This window comes from Emys orbicularis, chromosome 4, assembly GCF_028017835.1.
Source record: "Emys orbicularis isolate rEmyOrb1 chromosome 4, rEmyOrb1.hap1, whole genome shotgun sequence".
Lineage (NCBI taxonomy): Eukaryota > Metazoa > Chordata > Testudines > Emydidae > Emys > Emys orbicularis.
In genome coordinates this window covers 29,028,172-29,048,456 of record NC_088686.1, presented here as the reverse complement: position 1 = coordinate 29,048,456, position 20,285 = coordinate 29,028,172, and the positions used below count along the sequence as shown (strand labels likewise).

The 20,285-nt window shown below is 43.5% G+C and overlaps 1 protein-coding gene, 1 long non-coding RNA gene and 1 other non-coding gene across 3 annotated transcripts; 1 reads left to right on the top strand and 2 right to left on the bottom strand.

Annotated features, from left to right (window-relative positions):
• Positions 1-9,153: 9,153 nt before the first annotated feature.
• On the bottom strand, positions 9,154-11,577 carry LOC135877686 (uncharacterized). The gene is made up of 2 exons (XR_010561374.1): positions 11,507-11,577; positions 9,154-10,033 (listed from the first exon to the last, which is right to left on the bottom strand). It is a non-coding gene; the product is annotated as an uncharacterized LOC135877686 (long non-coding RNA).
• Positions 10,331-10,600, bottom strand: LOC135878803 (small Cajal body-specific RNA 13). The gene has a single exon (XR_010561410.1). It is a non-coding gene; the product is annotated as a small Cajal body-specific RNA 13 (non-coding RNA).
• Positions 11,578-12,007: 430 nt separating the features above from the next.
• GLRX5 (glutaredoxin 5) lies at positions 12,008-19,370 on the top strand. Its single transcript, XM_065402705.1, has 2 exons — positions 12,008-12,324; positions 18,579-19,370. The coding sequence occupies exons 1-2, from the start codon at positions 12,015-12,017 to the stop codon at positions 18,755-18,757; spliced, it is 489 nt and encodes a 162-aa protein (XP_065258777.1). The 5' UTR covers positions 12,008-12,014; the 3' UTR covers positions 18,758-19,370.
• The last annotated feature ends 915 nt before the right edge of the window (positions 19,371-20,285 follow it).

The following is a 20,285-nucleotide window of genomic DNA, read 5'->3' as shown; positions in this document are numbered from 1 at the left end:
CCTCCGTGAGAGCAAGGCAGACAATCGTTTCGCGCCTTTTTTCCTGGGTTACCTGTGCAGACGACATACCACGGCAAGCATGGAGCCCGCTCAGCTCAGCTCACCGTCACCATATGTCATCTGGGTGCCGGCAGACGTGGTACTGCATTGCTACACAGCAGCAGCTAATTGCCTTTTGGCAGTAGATGGTGTATTACGACTGGTATCCATCGTCGTACTCCTCAGTGAGTTCAGTCAGAAGCGCCTGGGCAGATATGTTTTGTCTCCTGGAGACTCAGTCCTGCCGGCAGTCCTATTGCACCGTCTTGACGATGATGGCTAGCAGTCGTAATGCAGCATCTTCCTCCAAGCACCCAGAAGATGCCGATGGCTATCAGTTATGCTGCACCGTCTGCTGCCTGCCTAAGATGTAAAAGATAGATGGACCAGATTTGTTCTGCATTCATTTGCTTCCCCCTCCCTCCGTGAAATCAACGGCCTGCTAAACCCAGGGTTTTGAGTTCAATCTTTGGGGGGGCCATTATGTGTGACAGTTGTTTGTGTTTCTCCCTGATGCACAGCCACCTTTGTTGATTTTAATTCCCTGTAAGCCATGTCGTCACTCGCCCCTCCCTCCCTCCCTCCGTCAGACAATAGTTTCGCGCCTTTTTTCAGCCCAGACACCATAGCACTGGGATCATGGAGCCCACTCAGATCACCGCGGCAATTATGAGCACTATGAACACCACGCGCATTGTCCTGGCGTATATGCAGAGCCAGAACATGCCAAAGCAAAACCAGGCGAGGAGGCGATTGCAGCGCGGCGACGAGATTGATGAAGAAATTGACATGGACATAGACCTCTCACAAAGTACGGGCCCCAGCAATGTGCAAATCATGGTGTTAATGGGGCAGGTTCATGGCGTGGAATGCCGATTCTGGGCCCAGGAAACAAGCACAGACTGGTGGGACTGCATCGTGTTGCAGGTGTGGGATGATTCCCAGTGGCTGCAAAACTTTCGCATGCGTAAGGGCACTTTCATGGAACTTTGTGAGTTACTTTCCCCTGCCCTGAAGCACCAGAATACCAGGATGAGAGCAGCCCTCACAGTTGAGAAGCGAGTGGCGATAGCCCTGTGGAAGCTTGCAACGCCAGACAGCTACCGGTCAGTCGGGAATCAATTTGGAGTGGGCAAATCTACTGTGGGGGCTGCTGTGATCCAAGTAGCCAACGCAATCAAAGACCTGCTGGTATCAAGGATAGTGACTCTGAGAAATGTGCAGGTCATAGTCGATGACTTTGCTGCAATGGGATTCCCTAACTCTGGTGGGGCGATAGACGGAACCCATATCCCTACCTTGTCACCGGAGCACCAAGCCAGCGAGTACATAAACCGAAAAGGGTACTTTTCAATGCTGCTGCAAGCCCTGGTGGATCACAAGGGACGTTTCACTAACATCAACGTGGGATGGCCGGGAAAGGTACATGATGCTCGCGCCTTCAGGCACTCTGCTCTGTTTCAAAAGCTGGAGGAAGGGACTTTCTTCCCAGACCAGAAAATAACCGTTGGGGATGTTGAAATGCCTATCGTTATCCTTGGGGACCCAGCCTACCCCTTAATGCCATGGCTCATGAAGCCGTACACAGGCAGCCTGGACAGTAGACAGGACCTGTTCAACTATAGGCTGAGCAAGTGCAGAATGGTGGTAGAATGTGCATTTGGATGTTTAAAAGCGCCCTGGTGCAGTTTACTGACTCGGATAGATCTTAGTGAAACCAGTATCCCCATCGTTATTGCTGCTTGCTGTGCGCTCCACAATATCTGTGAGTAAGGGGGAGACATTTATGGCGGGGTGGGAGGTTGAGGCAAATCACCTGGCCACTGATTACGCGCAGCCAGACACCAGGGCGATTAGAAGAGTACAGCAGGGCGCGGTGCGCATCAGAGAAGCTTTGAAAACCAGTTTTGTGACTGGCCAGGCTACGGTGTGAAACTTCTGTTTGTTTCTCCTTGATGAACCACCCCCTCCCCCCAGTTCCCTCTACTTCCCTGTAAGCTAACCACCCTCCCCTTCCCCCTTCGAGCACCGCTTGCAGAGGCAATAAAGTCATTACTTCACATTCATGGATTCTTTATTAATTCATCACACAAATAGGATAACTGCCAAGGTAGCCCGGGAGGGGTGGGGGAGGAGGGAAGGACAAGGACACACTGCACTTTAAAACTTTAACACTTATTGAAGGCCAGCCTTCTGATGCTTGGGCAATCCTCTGGGGTGGAGTGGCTGGGTGGCCGGAGGCCCCCCCACCGCGTTCTTGGGTGTCTGGGTGAGGAGGCTGCGGAACTTGGATAGGAGGGTTGTTGGTTACACAGGGGCTGTAGCGGCGGTCTCTGCTCCTGCTGCCTTTCCTGCAGCTCAACCATACGCTGGAGTATATCAGTTTGATGCTCCAGCAGCCGGAGCATCGACTCTTGCCTTCTGTCAGCAATCTGACGCCACCTATCCTCTTCAGCCTGCCATTTGCTCTCTTTAGCCCATGATTCAGCCAGCCACCTCTCCTCTCGTTCATATTGTGCTTTTCTGTACTCTGACATTGTCTGCCTCCACGCATTCTGCTGTGCTCTGTCAGCATGGGAGGACATCTGGAGCTCCGAGAACATATCATCCCGAGTCCGCCATTTTCTCCTTCTAATCTTCACTAGCCTCTGCGAAGGAGAAACATTTGCAGCTGGTGGAGGAAAAGGGAAAGGTGGTTAAAAAGGACACATTTTAGAGAACAATGGGTACACTCTTTCACGTTAAATTTTGCTGTTCACATTACACAGCACATGTGCTTTCGTTACAAGGTCACATTTTTCCTCTTATATTGAGGGCCTGCCGGTTTGGTGTGAGAGATCACTCATGCAGTGCCAGGCAACAGAATTTGGCTTGCAGGCAGCCATGGAAAGCCACAGTCTTTTGGCTTTTTTAACTTTCATAACATGTGGGAATGGCTTCAAACAGCAGCGCCCTCATTTCCCATACCAAGCACCCATTGGGTTGGCTATTTAAAATGGGTTTGCAATGTAAAAGGAGGGGCTGCACAAACCCAACTAAACCCCCTCCCTCCCACACCCAATTCTCTGGGATGATCACTTCACCCCTCCCCCCCACTGCGTGGCTAACAGCGGGGAATATTTCTGTTCAGCCAAGCAGGAACCGGCACCTCTGAATGTCCCATTAATAAAATCACCTCATTTCAACCAGGTGACCGTGAATGATATCACTCTCCTGAGGATAACAAAGAGAGAGAAGGAATGGATGTTGTCTGCATGCCAGCAAACACCGGGACCATACGCTGCCATGCTTTGTTATGCAATTCCAGACTACGTGCTACTGGCCTGGCGTGGTAAAGTGTCCTACCATGGCGGACGGGATAAGGCAGCCCTCCCCAGAAACCTTTTGCAAAGGCTTTGGGAGTACATGAAGGAGACCTATCTGGAGATGTCCCTGGAGGATTTCTGCTCCATCCCCATACACGTTAACAGACTTTTCCAGTAGCTGTACTGGCCGCGATTGCCAGGGCAAATTAATCATTAATCATTAAACACGCTTGCTTTTAAACCATGTGTAATATTTACAAAGGTACACTCACCAGAGGTCCCTTGTGTGCCCTCAGGGTCTGGAAGCACGCCTTGGGTGAGTTTGGGGGTTACTGGTTCCAGGTCCAGGGTGATAAACATATCCTGGCTGTTGGGGAAACCGGTTTCTCCACTTCCTTGCTGTGAGCTATCTTCATTGTCTTCATCATCATCATCATCTTCCTCATCCCCCAAACACGCTTCCGTGTTGCGTGATTCTCCATTGATGGAGTCAAAGCACAGGGTTGGGGTAGTGGTGGCTGCACCCCCTAGCATGGCATTCTGCTCCGCGTAGAAGCGGCATGTCTGCGGCTCTGCCCCGGACCTTCCGTTTACCTCTCTGGCTTTGTGGTAGGCTTGCCTTAGCTCCTTAATTTTCACGCGGCACTGCTGTGCGTCCCTGTTAGGGCCTCTGTCCTTCATGCCCTTTGAGACTTTTTTTAATGTTTGGCATTTCGTTTACTGCTACGGAGTTCAGCTAGCACTGATTCGTCTCCCCATATGGCGAGCAGATCCCGTACCTCCCGTTTGGTCCATGCTGGAGCTCTTTTGCGATCCTGGGACTCCATCATGGTCACCTGTGCTCTCCACGCTGGGCAAACAGGAAATGAAATTCAAAAGTTTGCGGGGCTTTTCCTGTCTACCTGGTCAGTGCATCTGAGTTGAGAGTGCTGTCCAGAGCAGTCACAATGAAGCACTCTGGGATAGCTCCCGGAGGCCAATACCGTCGAATTCCGTCCACACTACCCCAAATCCGACCCGGAAAGGCCGATTTCAGCGCTAATCCCCTCGTCGGAGGTGGAGTAAAGAAATCGGTTTAAAGGGCCCTTTAAGTCGAAAAAAAGGGCTTTGTCGTGTGGACGTGTCCAGGCTTAATTCGATTTAACGCTGCTAAATTCGACCTAAACTCGTAGTGTAGACCAGGCCCAAGTAACCATACCCTCCAGGGCATAATTACAAATGGTGACCCATATGGGGATTAGAACTGCTAAGAACCTTTGAAGATCAGGATAAGTTTTTGATGCATTACTCTCACTAATTGTGTGGCTCTTTATTCCCCTCTAGTGGCTAGACCACACACACAGCGTTTTAAGAATCTGCTACTGCCTTTGAGCTAAAGCAACTTGTCCTTTATCTCTAGTAGTATTTTGTTTAATTTCTAAAAAAGATAATAAAACACCCAGCCACTGTTTAGGTTACCTTGACAATCTTTCTAAAATTTCCCCAAATAAACAGACCAATCACTCAAATAAAACTCAGCAGGAAGCTGAATAGAAATTAATGTACCCCCATGCAATTCCCACAGTCCCCCTTCTTCTCCCCGCCACTCCCAAATCCCCTTGCACAGCCAGTCTGAGGCTAGGTCTACACTACAGCGGGGGGGTCGACCTAAGATACGCAACTTCAGCTACGTGAATAGCGTAGCTGAAGTGGCGTATTTTAGGTCGACTTACCTGGCTGTGAGGACGGCGGCAAGTCGACCGCTGCCGCGCCGCCGTCGACTCCGCTACCGCCTCTTGCCGCGGTGGATTTCCGGAGTCGACGGCAGAGCCATCAGGGATCGATTTTATCGCGTCTTCACTAGACGCGATAAGTCGATCCCCGATAGACCGATTGCTACCCGCCGATCCTGCGGGTAGTGAAGACGTGCCCTCAGTTCCCCCTTTCCCAGTTCATCTGATTTGTCTCCTCCCCGTGCCCAATGTTCCCCAGTCCTGAACTATTCATCCACTCAGTGCCTCCCAACCATCCCAAGCTCATTATCCCAATCTTTGCTCAGCCAGGAACAGTTCTCACCACAAACTGGTTCCACATCAGGCCTTCCCCACCAGTTCCCAGCCCTCCACCCCTAGTTCCTCATCCAGTGTCAGTACTACCCTCTGGTTCCCAGCCCATCCTGTTTCTCTCCCTGGCTCCCAGTCTCAATCTCCTTGCTCAGACAGTACCAGTTTCCCTCTTTCCCACTCACTAGCCTCCAGTCCCAGTCTCTTCCCCCCAACAGTCTCCCACCTTGTCCCAATCTGCTCCCCCTGCCCTTGCAGGACCAACTCTTTTTTCCGCTGCATTTGAATCAGGCAGCTTCTTTCTCCACGTTGAAGGAATCCACACAGGGAGGCACTGAGAACACAAGACAGACCGGCTCCCTGCTCTCAGTTCTGGTGCCTGGCTCTGAGTCCAGCACAGAAATTTCAGGGAAAGTCTTACTCAGCCTGTGGCTGGGAGCATGCCCAGTGTAGAAGGAATCTTCGGAGATTTTTAGCTGTTAAACTCCAAGAAGTCTGTATTAAGCATGTACAAACTGCAATTTTTCAAAGGCTCAAACCTTCGCCAAATCTGAGTGAATTTTCATAGAGACAATAAAAGGCACTTCCCTTGCCAAATTTCAAGTCCATATTCCAAAGCACAAGGGTATTACACCATCACAAAGAAAAGGTCACCAGAATTTTTAACATGAGCAAAACAACATATTTGTCCCTAACCTCATTCTTGGAAATCCTTGGGATATTTTGGCTGAAACTGTCAAAAACAATTCAGCTTGAGGCAGATTGAAATTTTCCATGCCACCAGTCCAACTGGTTAAAAAGTTTGGTAAACTGAAAACAGGGTTTTATCATGGAAAGTGTTGGGCAACCTTAATAATAGGCAGCACTATTCACCCGACCTATAACATCAATATCATTTTGACAAATTCTAATTTGAGGCTCATTTGAAAATTCTCTAGTCTCCTGGTTCAGTGTCTCACCTTAACACCTCAATAAATACAGGTATATTACACATTGTGGTGAAGAGGTTGCAAGTTTATATTTTTACAGAAAGAACAGACACCTGACATGTAACAAGTCTTTTTACAGCAGCGTCACCAACGATATTATTGTTAGACCATCAATAGATTGCATGTACTCTTTCACAGCTAAACTTTTTTTAAAGTGCCCAGATTCACTATGAGAACTACAGATTTGTAGGCAAAAGCAAGTGATGCAGATTGGGTAAGTTTAAGTGTTAACAAGACATCTTCCTTCTTGCCACCATATAAAACAAAAACAAAAAAACTCCCACCATTGTAGTACAAAGTGGCTCTGGTGACCTGTATGAAGAACTTGAGCAGTTCATGCAGTCAATGGATAGGTTTATACTACCAGACAATAACCTAAATTCAGAATAAAAATGACTATTGAAAAAAAATACTGCAATTGTAAAAGATGTTTGAAAGCCTAAAAATGTTTAAATTAGGGTAAAAATATGTATCAAAAGTTGAAGTCAGGAAATTCAAAGAAAGGGCTCTACAAATATCCCTAACTCCATCACCCCTCTATACCCTGCTACAGCATGTGCCACTCACATGACAACTTCACATCTATGCTAAGTATTACAAATAAATAGGAATGAAATAAAAATGAAAAAGCATCACTCTATTAATGTTTATACCTCTCTGGGCAGTAGGTAAGATAATCTTTGAAATAGGCAAGATCACATGGCCCTCTCTGTTCAATAAAATGAGCTGACCTGTGGCAAGTTTTGGTAAGGCAGATACATATTTTGTTATGTGTATGGGAAGTCTGAAACCATACAGGGGGGTGGGGGAGGGAGAAGATCTCTACTTTCTTAATCTTCATACAGAAAGGAATATAGGGTAATTTAAATTTATACCAGTTCAGCTGCCTTGATGATGTGGCTCACAGTGGATCAAGTAGATAGATATTTAGTGTAGGTAGAGCTGTGAAAATGTGGTCTCTTGATTAGAGTGAAAAATGGGATAGGAAAGTGCTAAGTCATTGGTCTTGGTAAGAGACAAGATTTTGGTGCAACTGGCTCACGGGAAAGATTAATCAAGAAGAGCATGTAATGGAATAGGTAGCTCTTACACTAGTATGGATTGCTACTGAAGGGATGGGGTGGAAAGTGACTCATACTAGGAGCATAGAAAGAGGTATAGGGCATCTGTCTTAAGGAGAAATGGCTTGATTAGTTATCTGTTGGTGGTGGCCACTACCTTTCTCCTGCTAGTTTCAAATATGTTCAGTGAAAGGATTCTTCTGCTTTTCTGGCTTCCCTTCTTCTGGGGAGAAGTTAAGAGTTCACGGAAGGAGATGAGGCTCTGGAGAGCTTTAGGCTAGGTGGATGGGATGGTGGTGAAACTGTAGCTTTGGCACTTATCACCCAACATATAACTGGAGAAATGCAAGGAAACATCACTATGAAAGCACAGATCTACTTGGGAAGGAGTCCCACATTGCTCACCAGGTGATTCAATTATCCACCCAAGAGCATAGGATACAACACTGGAGTGTTTACCTCTTTAGAAGTAGCTTGGTCCAATGGGATTTTTGGACATACACCTTAAAGAATCATTGATGGGGAAGTACAGCCCGGTTTGCTGAAGTCATGGGCTGACTTGTCTTACCAGGTGTCTCCAGAGATTAAGCTGATGTGTGGGGAAGCAGAGCTTCCCAACAAGCTCTCCAGACTCTGATCCCCTACCCCTTGGAAAGCAAGGGTCTGTGGGCTGGGAGCAATCATAGCACAACTCCTCTTGTTAGCTGCTTTCCTGCTCCATGATGGAGAAGTGGAACAGAGAGGCTATGCAGCTGGCCCCATCCAGGGAGCAAAGTTCTGCAAATTTGGGACTCAGAGGAAAGAAGGATCAGTCTCTCCCCTCCCTCCTTAAAAGCTAAGATTACACTTTTATATCACTAGAGGAAGAGAATCTGGCTCTAGGGCAAAGGCATAGGCAAGCCCCAAGGCCTTACAAGAGAGGTAGAGGCTCAGCCTGACTATCTCAGACTGGGAGAGCTCAAGATCCAGAAAAAGCCATTCCTTGTTAGAGGAGCTCAATGAGAAATCCCATATACAGGAGTAGTTGAAGGGAGGGGCTCTAACTCTAGCTTCTAATATAAAACTAATCACCATCTTGACTACACAGAGACTAGTAGCTCTCTAGATTAGCCAGCTACATGGTATAAGAGTTATCACCTACTGGTCTCGTAATAGTCAAGAGCTGAAGATTTCTATTTAGCACGGAGCACAGACACCAATCCAGCCCTAGAGAGGTTTGCGTCTGCTGATAACCAGACTCAAAAATTCCATCCAACTTCTTCTGCAGAGACCACACAAGCACTCAAAATGTCCTTGTCATTGCTTACACAGTAGGGCTCTATGCTTTAGAAAGCAGAAAAATTACTGATATGCAGCATATTATACCTTAACACCATTTAGAGTCAGACAATCTATGGGTGGTTTAGTTACTCTGATGTTTCTTGTTCTTCAAAACCAAACATTCAGAAGCTCCATAACCATACCTTCGGTTTGCTGGTTTTGGAATCACAGTCTTCTTTGGTAACTAGCATGCTGCAATTCTTCTGTATGCCTCTACTGAACTCCTCCCCAAAAGAAAACACCCCACTGTAATTTATTTTAGTAGGCCAGGTGTAGAAAGACATCTTGTTAAGAATGAATGCAAAAAAAAAAAGCCTGTAAAAACCTTTTAATGCTCAGGAGAGTCTAAAAACAGGACTAGACAAAGAATTATTAGAATCGTAGGAAACATTTGATATTTAGATCATTTTTCACTATTGTTTTTATTAGCATCTAGTTTAGAATTAGCATTTATACTGTAGCAACACCTAGTAGCTTTAGCCAAAATATATTGTTATTGTGCTAGTACTATGTTTCTCATAAAAGCCAGTATAGGTCATTCTTATTTACATTTCAGGGAACAGAATGGAAAACAGATAAAGAGAAATAATTCCATTGATGGGTTCTAGATGCCACTCAAGCCACTTCAGCTTGTTACTCCAATACCAGAAGTTAATCAAAATTAAGTTTAAATGAGCTTCCTAATCTCACTTGTGTTCTGGAATACTAGAATTGATGCTAGCCTTTAACTACTAGTGACAGTTGTGTGATGAGTTGCAGAAAGCGTTTGTATTCTTTCAATAAAAAAAAAGGAAATAGGCGAGTGACTACAGTTAATCTTAGCATATTTCACAAGTGTTTACTAATAGTCCTTTTATTTATCCAGAGATTATGTATAGCTAGTTTTGTATCTCATGAAGCCAACATGAGTTATACAAGGGTCAGTTGTGTGGTATTGAATAATGTATTATGTAGCATGAGCAATGTCAACAGTACAAGAACTATAGAGTTTAAGTATTTCACTGGAAGTATGCTACAAATCAAGTCAGAAACTAGATGCCCATTATAATAGGCAATCCAATTCAGATTACAAGAACAAATTAGAGGGACTTGTATAAGCTCTGCAACTTCACTTAAATGTTACTGATTTTTATCATATATTACAGGTCTTCATAATGGGATGAGATTGGCTTCCCCAGCAGGAATATCTGCAACATTAGGGGTGCATAAGATGTCCTTAAAATTCCCACTGAAGCCACATTCAGATTTCTTCAGAGCAGGTGATTTGAATCACTAACCTGGCAAATAAATAGAAAGGTTTATTACTGAGTTTGAATTTTAGAAGATTACAATTGAATAAAAAATTACAACCAACAGCGATGACTAGTTATAGTGAAATGGTTAACAGACTTATTAGCAAGGATCTCTTTTGCCATTAATTGATATCTATTTTATGGATTAGACACATGCATAGGATAATACAGTTTACGCTACACAGACAAAGGATCTTGTTTGGTTTCAAATTTATTCAGGGTTCCTGCACATAAATCCAAATATACATTTGGTAAGGACAGGTTTGAAGGAACCAACTGAAAGTTTATAGCAGTTTTTAGTGTTCAGCAAAAATCAGTATTTGCTAAACAATATCAGACTGCAAAGTTACTCTTACTGTTGGTAGATGGATAATGACATGGAATAAGTCATTATCTCCGTGGCAACAGAATTAGGACTGTAGGAGGAATATTGCACATGGTTCTGCTATTACTCTTACAGGCATGCCTCGGCTTCCTCAGACAGATGCTCTCTCTGCAAGCCTGGTAAGCCCCGAGTACAAACCACCAAGGGCAGCTCCAAGACCACAGACATGTCATACGAAACTCAGAAAATCCTGGTCAAAGTTTTCAAAGTGACGTAAACACAATGGAGCCAACTGTCAATAGAATCTAGGCACCTAAGTGCCCATGTCATTTGTAAAAGCAGGGACTTAAACACCTAAATCACTTCAGTGACTTTAAAATTTTACCCTGAGATTCAGCTTTTAACTATTAGAGAAAGAGGCACCAGGTAGGGTGACCAGATAGCAAGTGTGAAAAATCAGGGCAGGGATGCAGGATAATAGGAGCCTACATAAGAAAAAGCCCCCAAAATCGGGACTGTCCCTATAAAATCGGAACAGCTGGTCACCCTAGCACCGTGCATCCCTTCACCAGGCACCAACCAGGTTACCACCCCTCCCCCCACCCAGCCTTGAATGCCACCCTCTCCTACAGGAGCCCTGCTCACAGCTAACGGCTAGGTCTTGATAGCGACCGGCGGGGGGGTGGTTAAAAGCTCTTCCCGCCCCGCTTTGCTCCGTCACACACCACAGCGGCGGACGGAGCTTAGTCTCAGCGAAGCCGGCCCCGCTGGCTCTGCCGGAGGGTCTCTAGGACGCTCGGGGAGGCGCGATGTTACCGAGCCTGATGGGACACCCGGCCCTCGTGGCGGCCAGACACGCCTGGGAGACAGAGACCAGGCCGCTTCCCCACTAGGGCTCGGCCGTCATGCGTGGCGCGGCCCGCCCAGACCTGCTCGCTAGAGCCACAGGCACCCGAGCGCCCCGCGTGGCGAACCAACCCCGGACAGGGCGCGGCACCACCCAGCGAGGCCCGTTGTGCTCTGGCAAGGCTCTAAGCCCAGGGAAGCAGCTCGGTGATCGCGGTCAGCGCCGGCGGCCGCAACCAGATTCCCCCACCCCCGCCGCAGACACCGCGAGCCGCACTACGCTGTACCTCCGAGATGCCCCGCCACACCGGCCCCGCGCCACACAGCTCACCACACCGGAAGCGGAAGCAACCAAAAGTTACCCACCCCACTCCGCGCCACCACCTCCTTTCTGTAGCGACACCCTGACTAGCCTCACCCTACGCGGCTAGTGCAGCCGATAGTAACGCAGAAGGGGCTGGATTAATAATTCAGTGGGAGGGCCCATCCGGATGTGCGGCGCATTATTGGTTGCTCGGGTCGATTGACACATTTTTATATCCACTCAAGGCCTGCCATACATTTCCAGGCTCTGCCTATAGGGAGGAAGCGCCTTGAACTGGTGGATGGGCCCGAAAAAGTCTCTGATGCACTCTATAGGCAACGGATGTGGATTGACAGATATTTGTGCCTATCTGTGGGTGAGGCTATCCGTGACGTTTGCCGCCTCTACCAATGGGGAGGAGGAAAGGACTGGAGGTGGATCGGCGTGCCTATGTCTCTCGGTGTGAGAAGCTGCCGCTAGGCAAGGCAGCGATGAGCGGTTCTTTGTGCTGGCTGCGCGCGGCCTCGCTGCTGCGTGGTGCCCCGCTGCGATGGGGCGCGCGGCCCCTCAGCCAGGCCGCGGCCGGGGACGGCTCGTCCCCTGGCGGCGGTGAGGGTGGCCGAGGGTCGCGGGAGTCGGTAGAGCGGCTGGTGCGGGCGCACCCCGTGGTCGTGTTCATGAAGGGCAACCCGGCCCAGCCCCTGTGCGGCTTCAGCAACGCCGTGGTGCAGATCCTGCGCCTGCACGGGGTGCAGGACTTCCAGGCTTATGACGTGCTGCAGGACCCCGACCTCCGGCAAGGTTAGCGCCCGGTTAGCCTTAGGAGGCCGTGGGAAGCCAGACACCCCGCCCCCCCCCCCCCCACACACACACGCTGGAGGGGGCGGTGGAGGGAAGACAGAAATCTTCCACATACACACCCAAAAGGGGACCCAGTAGGGGTAGGCAACCTATGGCACTCGTGCCGAAGGCGGCAGGCGAGCTGATTTTTGTGGTACTCACACTGCCCAGGTCCTGGCCACCGGTCCGGGGGGCTCTGCATTTTAATTTAATTTTAAATGAAGCTTCATAAACATTTTAAAAACCTTATTTACTTTACATACAACAATAGTTTAGTTATATATTATAGACTTACCGAAAGAGACCTTCTAAAAATGTTAAAATGTATTACTGGCACGCGAAACCTTAAATTAGAGTGAATAAATGAAGATTCAGTACAGCACTTCTGAAAGGTTGCCCACCCCTGCTGTTTGGTTTTCTCCAGGGGTGCTGAGCACCAACAGCTCTCACGGACTTTAATGGAGCTATAGGTGCTCAGCAGTTCTGAAAAACCGGGCCCGAAGTACTTGCTATGAGAGAGAAAGTCACAAGGGGCTGTTATTCTGTTGTGTGAGCTGGCATCCCTCCTTGTCACTCCGCAATGGCCCGAGTTGTAGCCCATCTCGGGAGTAGCTCAGATTATCAATTGTAGAGGAAGGGTGATATTGGGACTTGGAGTATAGAGACCTGGGTTTTGTTCATGACTGCTGTAGATGTGTGGTTTTCTGCTGCAGTTATCAATAGGGCCTAAGGAAGTTAAGTAACCAAATCCTATTGACTTTCAAAATCCTTTGAAAATCTATCTCCACAGTGGCACATCTGTAGACAGAAGTAAAATTTATCTGTGTACTTCACTTAGGCAATGTAATCTTAATGTTTCTAAAACACTTTAACCTCTTCAGTTGGAATGTGCACAAAGCAATATAGATATCAGCTCAGCTGTACATTGTATTGCCTGAAAGCATCGTCCTGGCATAACTTCATCCTACAGTGAAATTTTGTAGTCTCTGAAAGTCATCCTAGAACCCATTAACACTTTGGTTCACCATGTTTCAAATTGGGATGATCCCTGAGAGTCACAAGTGTGTTCACGGGTTAAAAGGTGAGGCCCACAGAGATGACAAGCTGTGGCATGATTCTTTATCTTGGTTTGAGCAGCCAACCCATGTGGCTTATTTTCTTTGCAGATTGCATCATTTTTCTTTTTTGAAAGGAAGAGTCTCAGTTCACCTAGACCTGAGCTCACCATTACAGATAATAGTGCCAGTACCGTATATTAAGGGAAAATGGAGGTTATAAACAAATTCTGTCATGTTTTACACACTTAAACTTGTTTATTATGGACTTTTTAAAATAACTAGAATACCTAAAACATAGTGTATGCCAGTAACAATGGAATACAAGAATATTTTGTCCATTGACTCAAAGCTATACAATTTCTGAATAAGCTTCAGTAGGAAAATAATTTGTCAAAATCATCACCATCAGCTTGCTAGACACTGCTTTTTATATGCTTGACTGGAGCAACAGAAAGCTGTGAAGGAATATGTTGGCTCAGACAAGATAGGCAAGGCTCATTATCTTCATCCCACTGAATTCAAATCTTAATTTGAGTTACATTACATTATGTGCTCTGTTCTGTTTATGCAAATTATTTGCAGTCCTCCAAACTCTTACAAACTTCCAGTGTGGTCTCTAGGTTTCGTGAAATTTGGGTCAGAGGTGGCACAGTTCAGAAGTTATGACTGAATGACATCTCCTTTTGGTTCTCAACTCTTTACAACTTGACAGTTGCTTTGCAGCTCTCCTGATCTTGAACAGCCATTGACACTTCATCACAATAGTTTTGGAAAATATTTTGTTTAGAGACAATTCTATGTTGGTTTGTATTTTCCTCCCCACCATTTGAGTATTATTATTAGGAATAGTAAGCATTTATATGGATAACAAAGATGGATGATAATACTTAGTCCTGCCTTGAGTGCAGGGGACTGGACTAAAGTCCTCCCAAGGTCCCTTCCAGTCCTATGATTCTATGGTAGTTATATGATAGTTATAGTAGTAAAGCTGAAAAAAAAATCAGCCTAAATGTTCATGCTTCAGAACCTGCTAATGGACAGAAATTTCCCCTGAGGCTAGGTTATTCTATAAGTATATTTTATGGGGATTCTTGCATCTTCTATTAGAGCATTTGGTAGTGACTGCCGAGAGAGAGAGAGAGAGAGAGAGAATACCAAAACTGAATACTTTTTAAGCCACTAGTCTGATCCCTTATGTGGCATCTCCTTCCCTCTCTTGTCCCTAGAATCTTATCCGCTCCTAAAACTTTTCATTTGAAAATCTTGGTTTCTGTTTTACAGCAGGTTGATATCTTAGAGAATTGGGATTTCAGTTGTTGGATGTGAAGCAGAAGGCACAGATGAACTATGAAAATTGTGTGTGTGTGTGGGGGAGAAGTACATAAGAAATAATCCTTCCCGTACTTTAATTTTTGTGATATTTTCTGTGACTACCAGATTTCTAGCCACCCCCAGAATACAGTGGTTCTTGGACTGTCATCCTTGGAGATCTGGCTGTTCACATACTGCTTCTTGACCTTGTTGAGATGCTAAATTGCATTAAGAGGCAACTAAATGTGTTGTTATAACAATACTTTTTCTTATTGTAGTTGCCTCGGGAATGTTGTGAGGTTATCAGGAAAATTATTAATGGAATGTGAAATGGCCCAAAATACGATCTGTCTTAAGGTGTGATGGACACTGAAAAAGTTTGAGAACTCCTACCACAGTACATCAGTTCACAGTGTATCAGCATTGACTGCTCAGGACTTTCCCTTCTTTTGATAAAGTATAAAATATGCCTTCTCAGGCCCCAATAACATGCACAAGAAATATTCAGGGAACACTCTGCTATCCCGAGCAACCTAGAAGCTAGCTTATGTGAAAGCATTTGTGCCTGTTTTACTGGAACTCCATTTCTAGAAGGTTGCTAGTCTGATCACATGAAACTTCTTTCTGCTTGCTTCCCTTTTGGACATGCCTAGCTTAGTGCTAAGCTTTTATGGGGTTACTTGAGTATAGTGATTGTGAAGTGGGATATTTTTGCCTTGAAAGCAGACTTGCAGGTGTAGGGCATTAGCAATGCTTACTATGAACACTTTACAGCAGGTTTGTTTGTTTTTGGTAGGATAGGAATGTAATACTTTATATTTAGATCTATCAAGTGGATGATTTCTTTCTCTGCACCCCCATTTTCCCCTTTACTTCTTGCATTTGGGCCTCTGCTGTCTTCTTTTCATTTAGCTTTTAGTTGAAAGGGTTATATCTGGTCTTCATTTTTTTTTTTTCAAATTGCTTGTCAGTTTCATGACTTAACTGTAGTGAGATGTCACGGTTAAAGTAAAATATTAATACCAAAAGGTCTTTTACATTATATTCAAACTATCTTATTTTAGTTATTGGTAAACTTGAGATTTTAGGATCATGCTTTCTGGAAGTCTTTATTAAACTTCAAAAGATAAAAATGTTGTAGCTCTTTCCATTTCTAAAGTAAAATGATTTATTAATCTTATGATTTAATAGAATGAATTGGTAAGTAAAAAATAGCATGCAGCTGGGTTTCTTTCATGAACCTTGAACAGGTCAGTAGTTCATTGTGTAATGATCCACAGAGTTTATTTATTTAAGCTCTGGGATTGGACCATAGGTATGCAGCATTGAAAACAATGTTATGACATTTTACTTGTTTTCCCCTTTTGGAATAGGAGAAGTTGGTGCACTATACACCTAGGGGAGAATGTTGATATGTTCTTAATATTACACTTAAGGACATGTTCAACATTCATTTCTCAGGTAGTGTTCTCATTGTTTTCAGTGGGAGTTTTGCCCAAGGAAGGGAATAAATAGGGAATGCTGAAAGAAAACTGACAGTAGGGAGTAAGGAGGGACACCAGACTTTAGGGGATGGAACTGCAAATATGAGAGAGAGAAGAATTATTTTGTTAGACACTTTCCTCTGTAGTGAAAATAAAACATATCCTAGGTAAAGGGGCTATTTATAGTTAAAATGGTACTTTAAAATGCTTTGCTCTGACTGTTTAAAATGTAAGCATATTAAAATGTTAGCCATAACAAATCTCAAGATGCAGTTTCTAAAGAATGAATGTTGATGGGATTAGCTTTCTGTATCTGCGTTGTTGACTGTGCAAACCATAATCTCTCACATGACTGGAACTCAAACATTTCCTTTTCAATATATATTTCAGTATGGAAGTGAGTAAGGAGAATTGGTTAATCTGATTAGAAATCAGAAAACAAAGCACTTATTGAGGGAGAAATTCGTTTATTATAGCAGCTAAATGAGTAAATGGTTTGGATAGGTCATGTTCTTTCAAGTGGAGAAAACAGTCTAAGATTGTTTAGCTTGATACAGTATCATCTGGGAGGCACCTTTAACAGCCATTAGAAATTTTCCATAATGTACACTTTAGATAGCACTGTTCTATTGTCAAAGTCAAATTTGTAGTAATTATGAAACACAACAGGTCCTATAATTTTTAAAGAACTTTTAAGGCACAGATAAATCATAGAATTTAGGTGGAAAAGACTTAATTTGACTCCATTGTTTGACTGCAATTTGCAGAACATAGTCTCTTGCCTATGGATATATCTGCTATTAAGTTGGTACCTTGGTTTATTGTTGCCGTTAAAGAATTGTGTTTTAGAAAATACATTTTTACATTTCTGTAAGATGGGAAAACTTAATCTCTCCATGTTGTGTACTACTTGGTCTTAATATTTTTCAGTCAATATTTTGTTACCCTGCACTGGGGGGCACATCTGCTTAGAGCAGTGGTTTTCAAACTGGGGTACATGAGTTCTTGTCAGGGAGTATTCAAGGAAAATCCTGTAATGGCGGACAACGCATTTTATTTAGTAACACTTGGCAATCTAATCATTGGTATATTATGATCGTATCTCAGATGGGGGGATACAATAGACTACATTATTTGGAAAAGGGTACACAGCCTACAAAGTTTGAAAACCACAGACTTAGAGCATGGTCTGGGATCCTAATTAATGACTGACTAGGGATGACCATGCAGTGATATGGTTCTTTGCACTTTAAAGTTAAGAAAGTGAACTGTTAGGTTTGCAGCATTTGGTACGATATTAAAGTTACAAACTGCATGTATAAACTCTTTCAACATCTGTAATAATTCTTCCTTATCTTCCTGAGATCCTTTAACTATAACTAGCATCAACAAGTAATAATGCTTGGCATAAGGGTATTCTGTTGTGAAAATTTTTGACTGGTCTTATTTAACCTTTTATGTATATAATTTAAAAAAATTGTTTAGTCTACATGGCTTTTCATAAGGGTTAATTGTAGCAGACTACATATTTATTTCTTAACTTGTGATGCTAAGCACATTTTCGTAGTGTGTCTTAGGTGCATGTTACATCTTGTGCCCCTCCCATGAATTTCAGCATCTGCCAGTAAAAGATAAAGCACTGAGAAATTCAAGGACTGTTAGAGGACAAGTTGTCTAGCAAATGAATTTGCAGAAGCAAATAGTGCTGTATAAAGGCAGTAAGAATGTATTCCCTACAAGGAGTTTTAATAATCCCACAGAGGATACTGTAATTAAATTCCCCATACAAACAGTACTGGACACTGATTTAAAGGGCTCCTGTTTCTTTAGTTGGCCAAATAAGTCACTTTAGTACAGTGGTTCATTTTATGGTAAAAATGAGAAAGTAAGGAATTTTTCAGTAATAGTGTGCTGTGACACTTTTTTTTGTATTTTTATGTCTGATTTTTGTAAGCAAGTCGTTTTTAAGTGAAGTGAAACTTGGGGGTACTCAAGACAAATCAGACTCCTGAAAGGGGTACAGTCGTCTGGAAAGGTTGAGAGCCACTGCTTTAGTAATCTTCTTTCATCCCCAGGAAGCAAGTATGATGCTTGCACAGCTCCTGTTTAAGAGTCACAGTTGGAATTGAACTCCAGTCTCAAATTTCTAGCTCTAGGTGGGAACCAAAACAAAAAAAAGTTTAGTGGAATGTGGTTAATTCTGATGGCTCTTCTGCAATAAACAGGACCCACAGCCTCAAAGAGAAGGAACTGAGAGTATTAAAATCTGCATGCTGCTGAAGCAATGCCTCTTACTTTTAATGAATTCCAGTATAGTTGAAAACAATAGATTTAACCTTTTTAAATTTATTTTCTGGTACAGGAATTAAAAACTACTCCAACTGGCCTACCATCCCTCAAGTATACCTTAACGGTGAATTTGTTGGTGGCTGTGACATACTCCTCCAGATGCATCAGAATGGAGACCTAGTGGAAGAGCTTAAGAAGTTAGGAATCCGCTCTGCACTTTTGGATGCAGAAAAAGACCAAGACAAAAAATAAAACAAGCAAGATATTTCATTTTAAAAGATGGGACTATAATAAACAAAACCTTTGACAATAACTTATTACCAGAAAAGCCTTATGTGTTATCTCAAAGGAGGCATCTTTTTGAACTGACACTAACGTTTGTTTATCAGTAAACAAATGGTAGCTCATGGTACAGGTTATTTGGTATTTTGGTTTAAGGATATTCTGTTGTGAAAATTTGATTATAACCATTGCACTGTAATTCAAATGTCTGTGGAACTGAAGTAAACAAGCAGCCTACTTCTACGTGTGTCAATTCTTCTTGCCTGAGGCAGGAGTAAGTGAAAGATTGTAGAATATTATTTTTATGGGTCATCTGTGTATATCACTTGGCAAATGCTTTGATATATAAACCTATGTAGATAGTGTTTGTAGCTTTTTTGCTTCTCTTGAAAACACTATCAAATAACTGCTGTCATTCTGTATGAACACTTGAAGATAGGACTTCTTGGGAACCTGTAAACTTGTGTATTTATGTTACCTGCAAATATGTTTCTAACAAATTGGAGGAAAACAGTCACATGAGTGATCTATGAAATACACCTTTATTCCTACAGCTATAAATAAATACATTAGTAAAAACAAATGATACATTGGTCATTATTGCTTTGTTTCCCAAACTGTAGGTTGTAACTACTGATGGCTTTTGGGAGACTACTGGGAGTTGTGACTAAAAGGTTTTAAAGTAATTTTCTATTGTACCTCTGCCAAAAATGGCCTCGGTTTTTACACTTTATGAAATTTAAGTCTCTGTTATCAGTGCTCAGATGTGGAAGTTCTATAATTCTTCCTTATGGAGAGTGGAATAACTTGAAAACCATTAATATATCTTATATTACTTGTCAGCAGCTACACTCTTTAGCTTTACGCTGACAAATATTCATTCCTATTTGACTGCTGTGCCACAAAGAGTGTTTTCAAATATGAAGTAAACAAATGAACTGTTTCTTCTAGGTACCAGTACAGAAGAGCAAGGGAGGAGATCTACTGGGCAGATGGCAGAATTGTTTGCTGGATTGTCTCTGTTTTCTGTGAAGTGTCAAACACCGGTATTTCTACAAATAAAAAAGGTCATACAGTGTATCTGAAAAAAAAAAAATAGCAAATTAAAGTTAGTAGTCCCTCAAGAACTACTGCTATTTAGTTTTATGAGTAAAAGCAGCGTTTGTCCATAGATTGAGCAAATGATCTGAAAAATAATTATCCTGTGATCGTATGATTGTCTACATTATTTTGATTTATCATAAAGTTTCTAATGAATTTGATTATTTTTGTTTTGAATATTATTATTATTATTATTGAGCATTCTTTCACTGTGTGATTAACAGAAAATGTGCTTTTTTTTTTTTTTGAATTAAGAAAATTCTGAAGGGTGGGGAGAATTCAGGGCTATAACTTTGTAAATTAGGAATGAGCAAAATGAGAGGTCTGGAGTATAAGAGTCCATTTCAAATCTCTTCTGTCTAGGTGCTTCTTTGAGAGATAGTTCAAGTGCAGAAAT

Coding starts and splice junctions, on each gene's coding strand:
- GLRX5 (XM_065402705.1), top strand. CDS start 12,015: ATGAGCGGTTCTTTGTGCTGGCTGCGCGCGGCCTCGCTGCTGCGTGGT. Junction 12,325..18,578: donor GGACCCCGACCTCCGGCAAG/GTTAGCGCCCGG, acceptor TTTCTGGTACAG/GAATTAAAAACTACTCCAAC.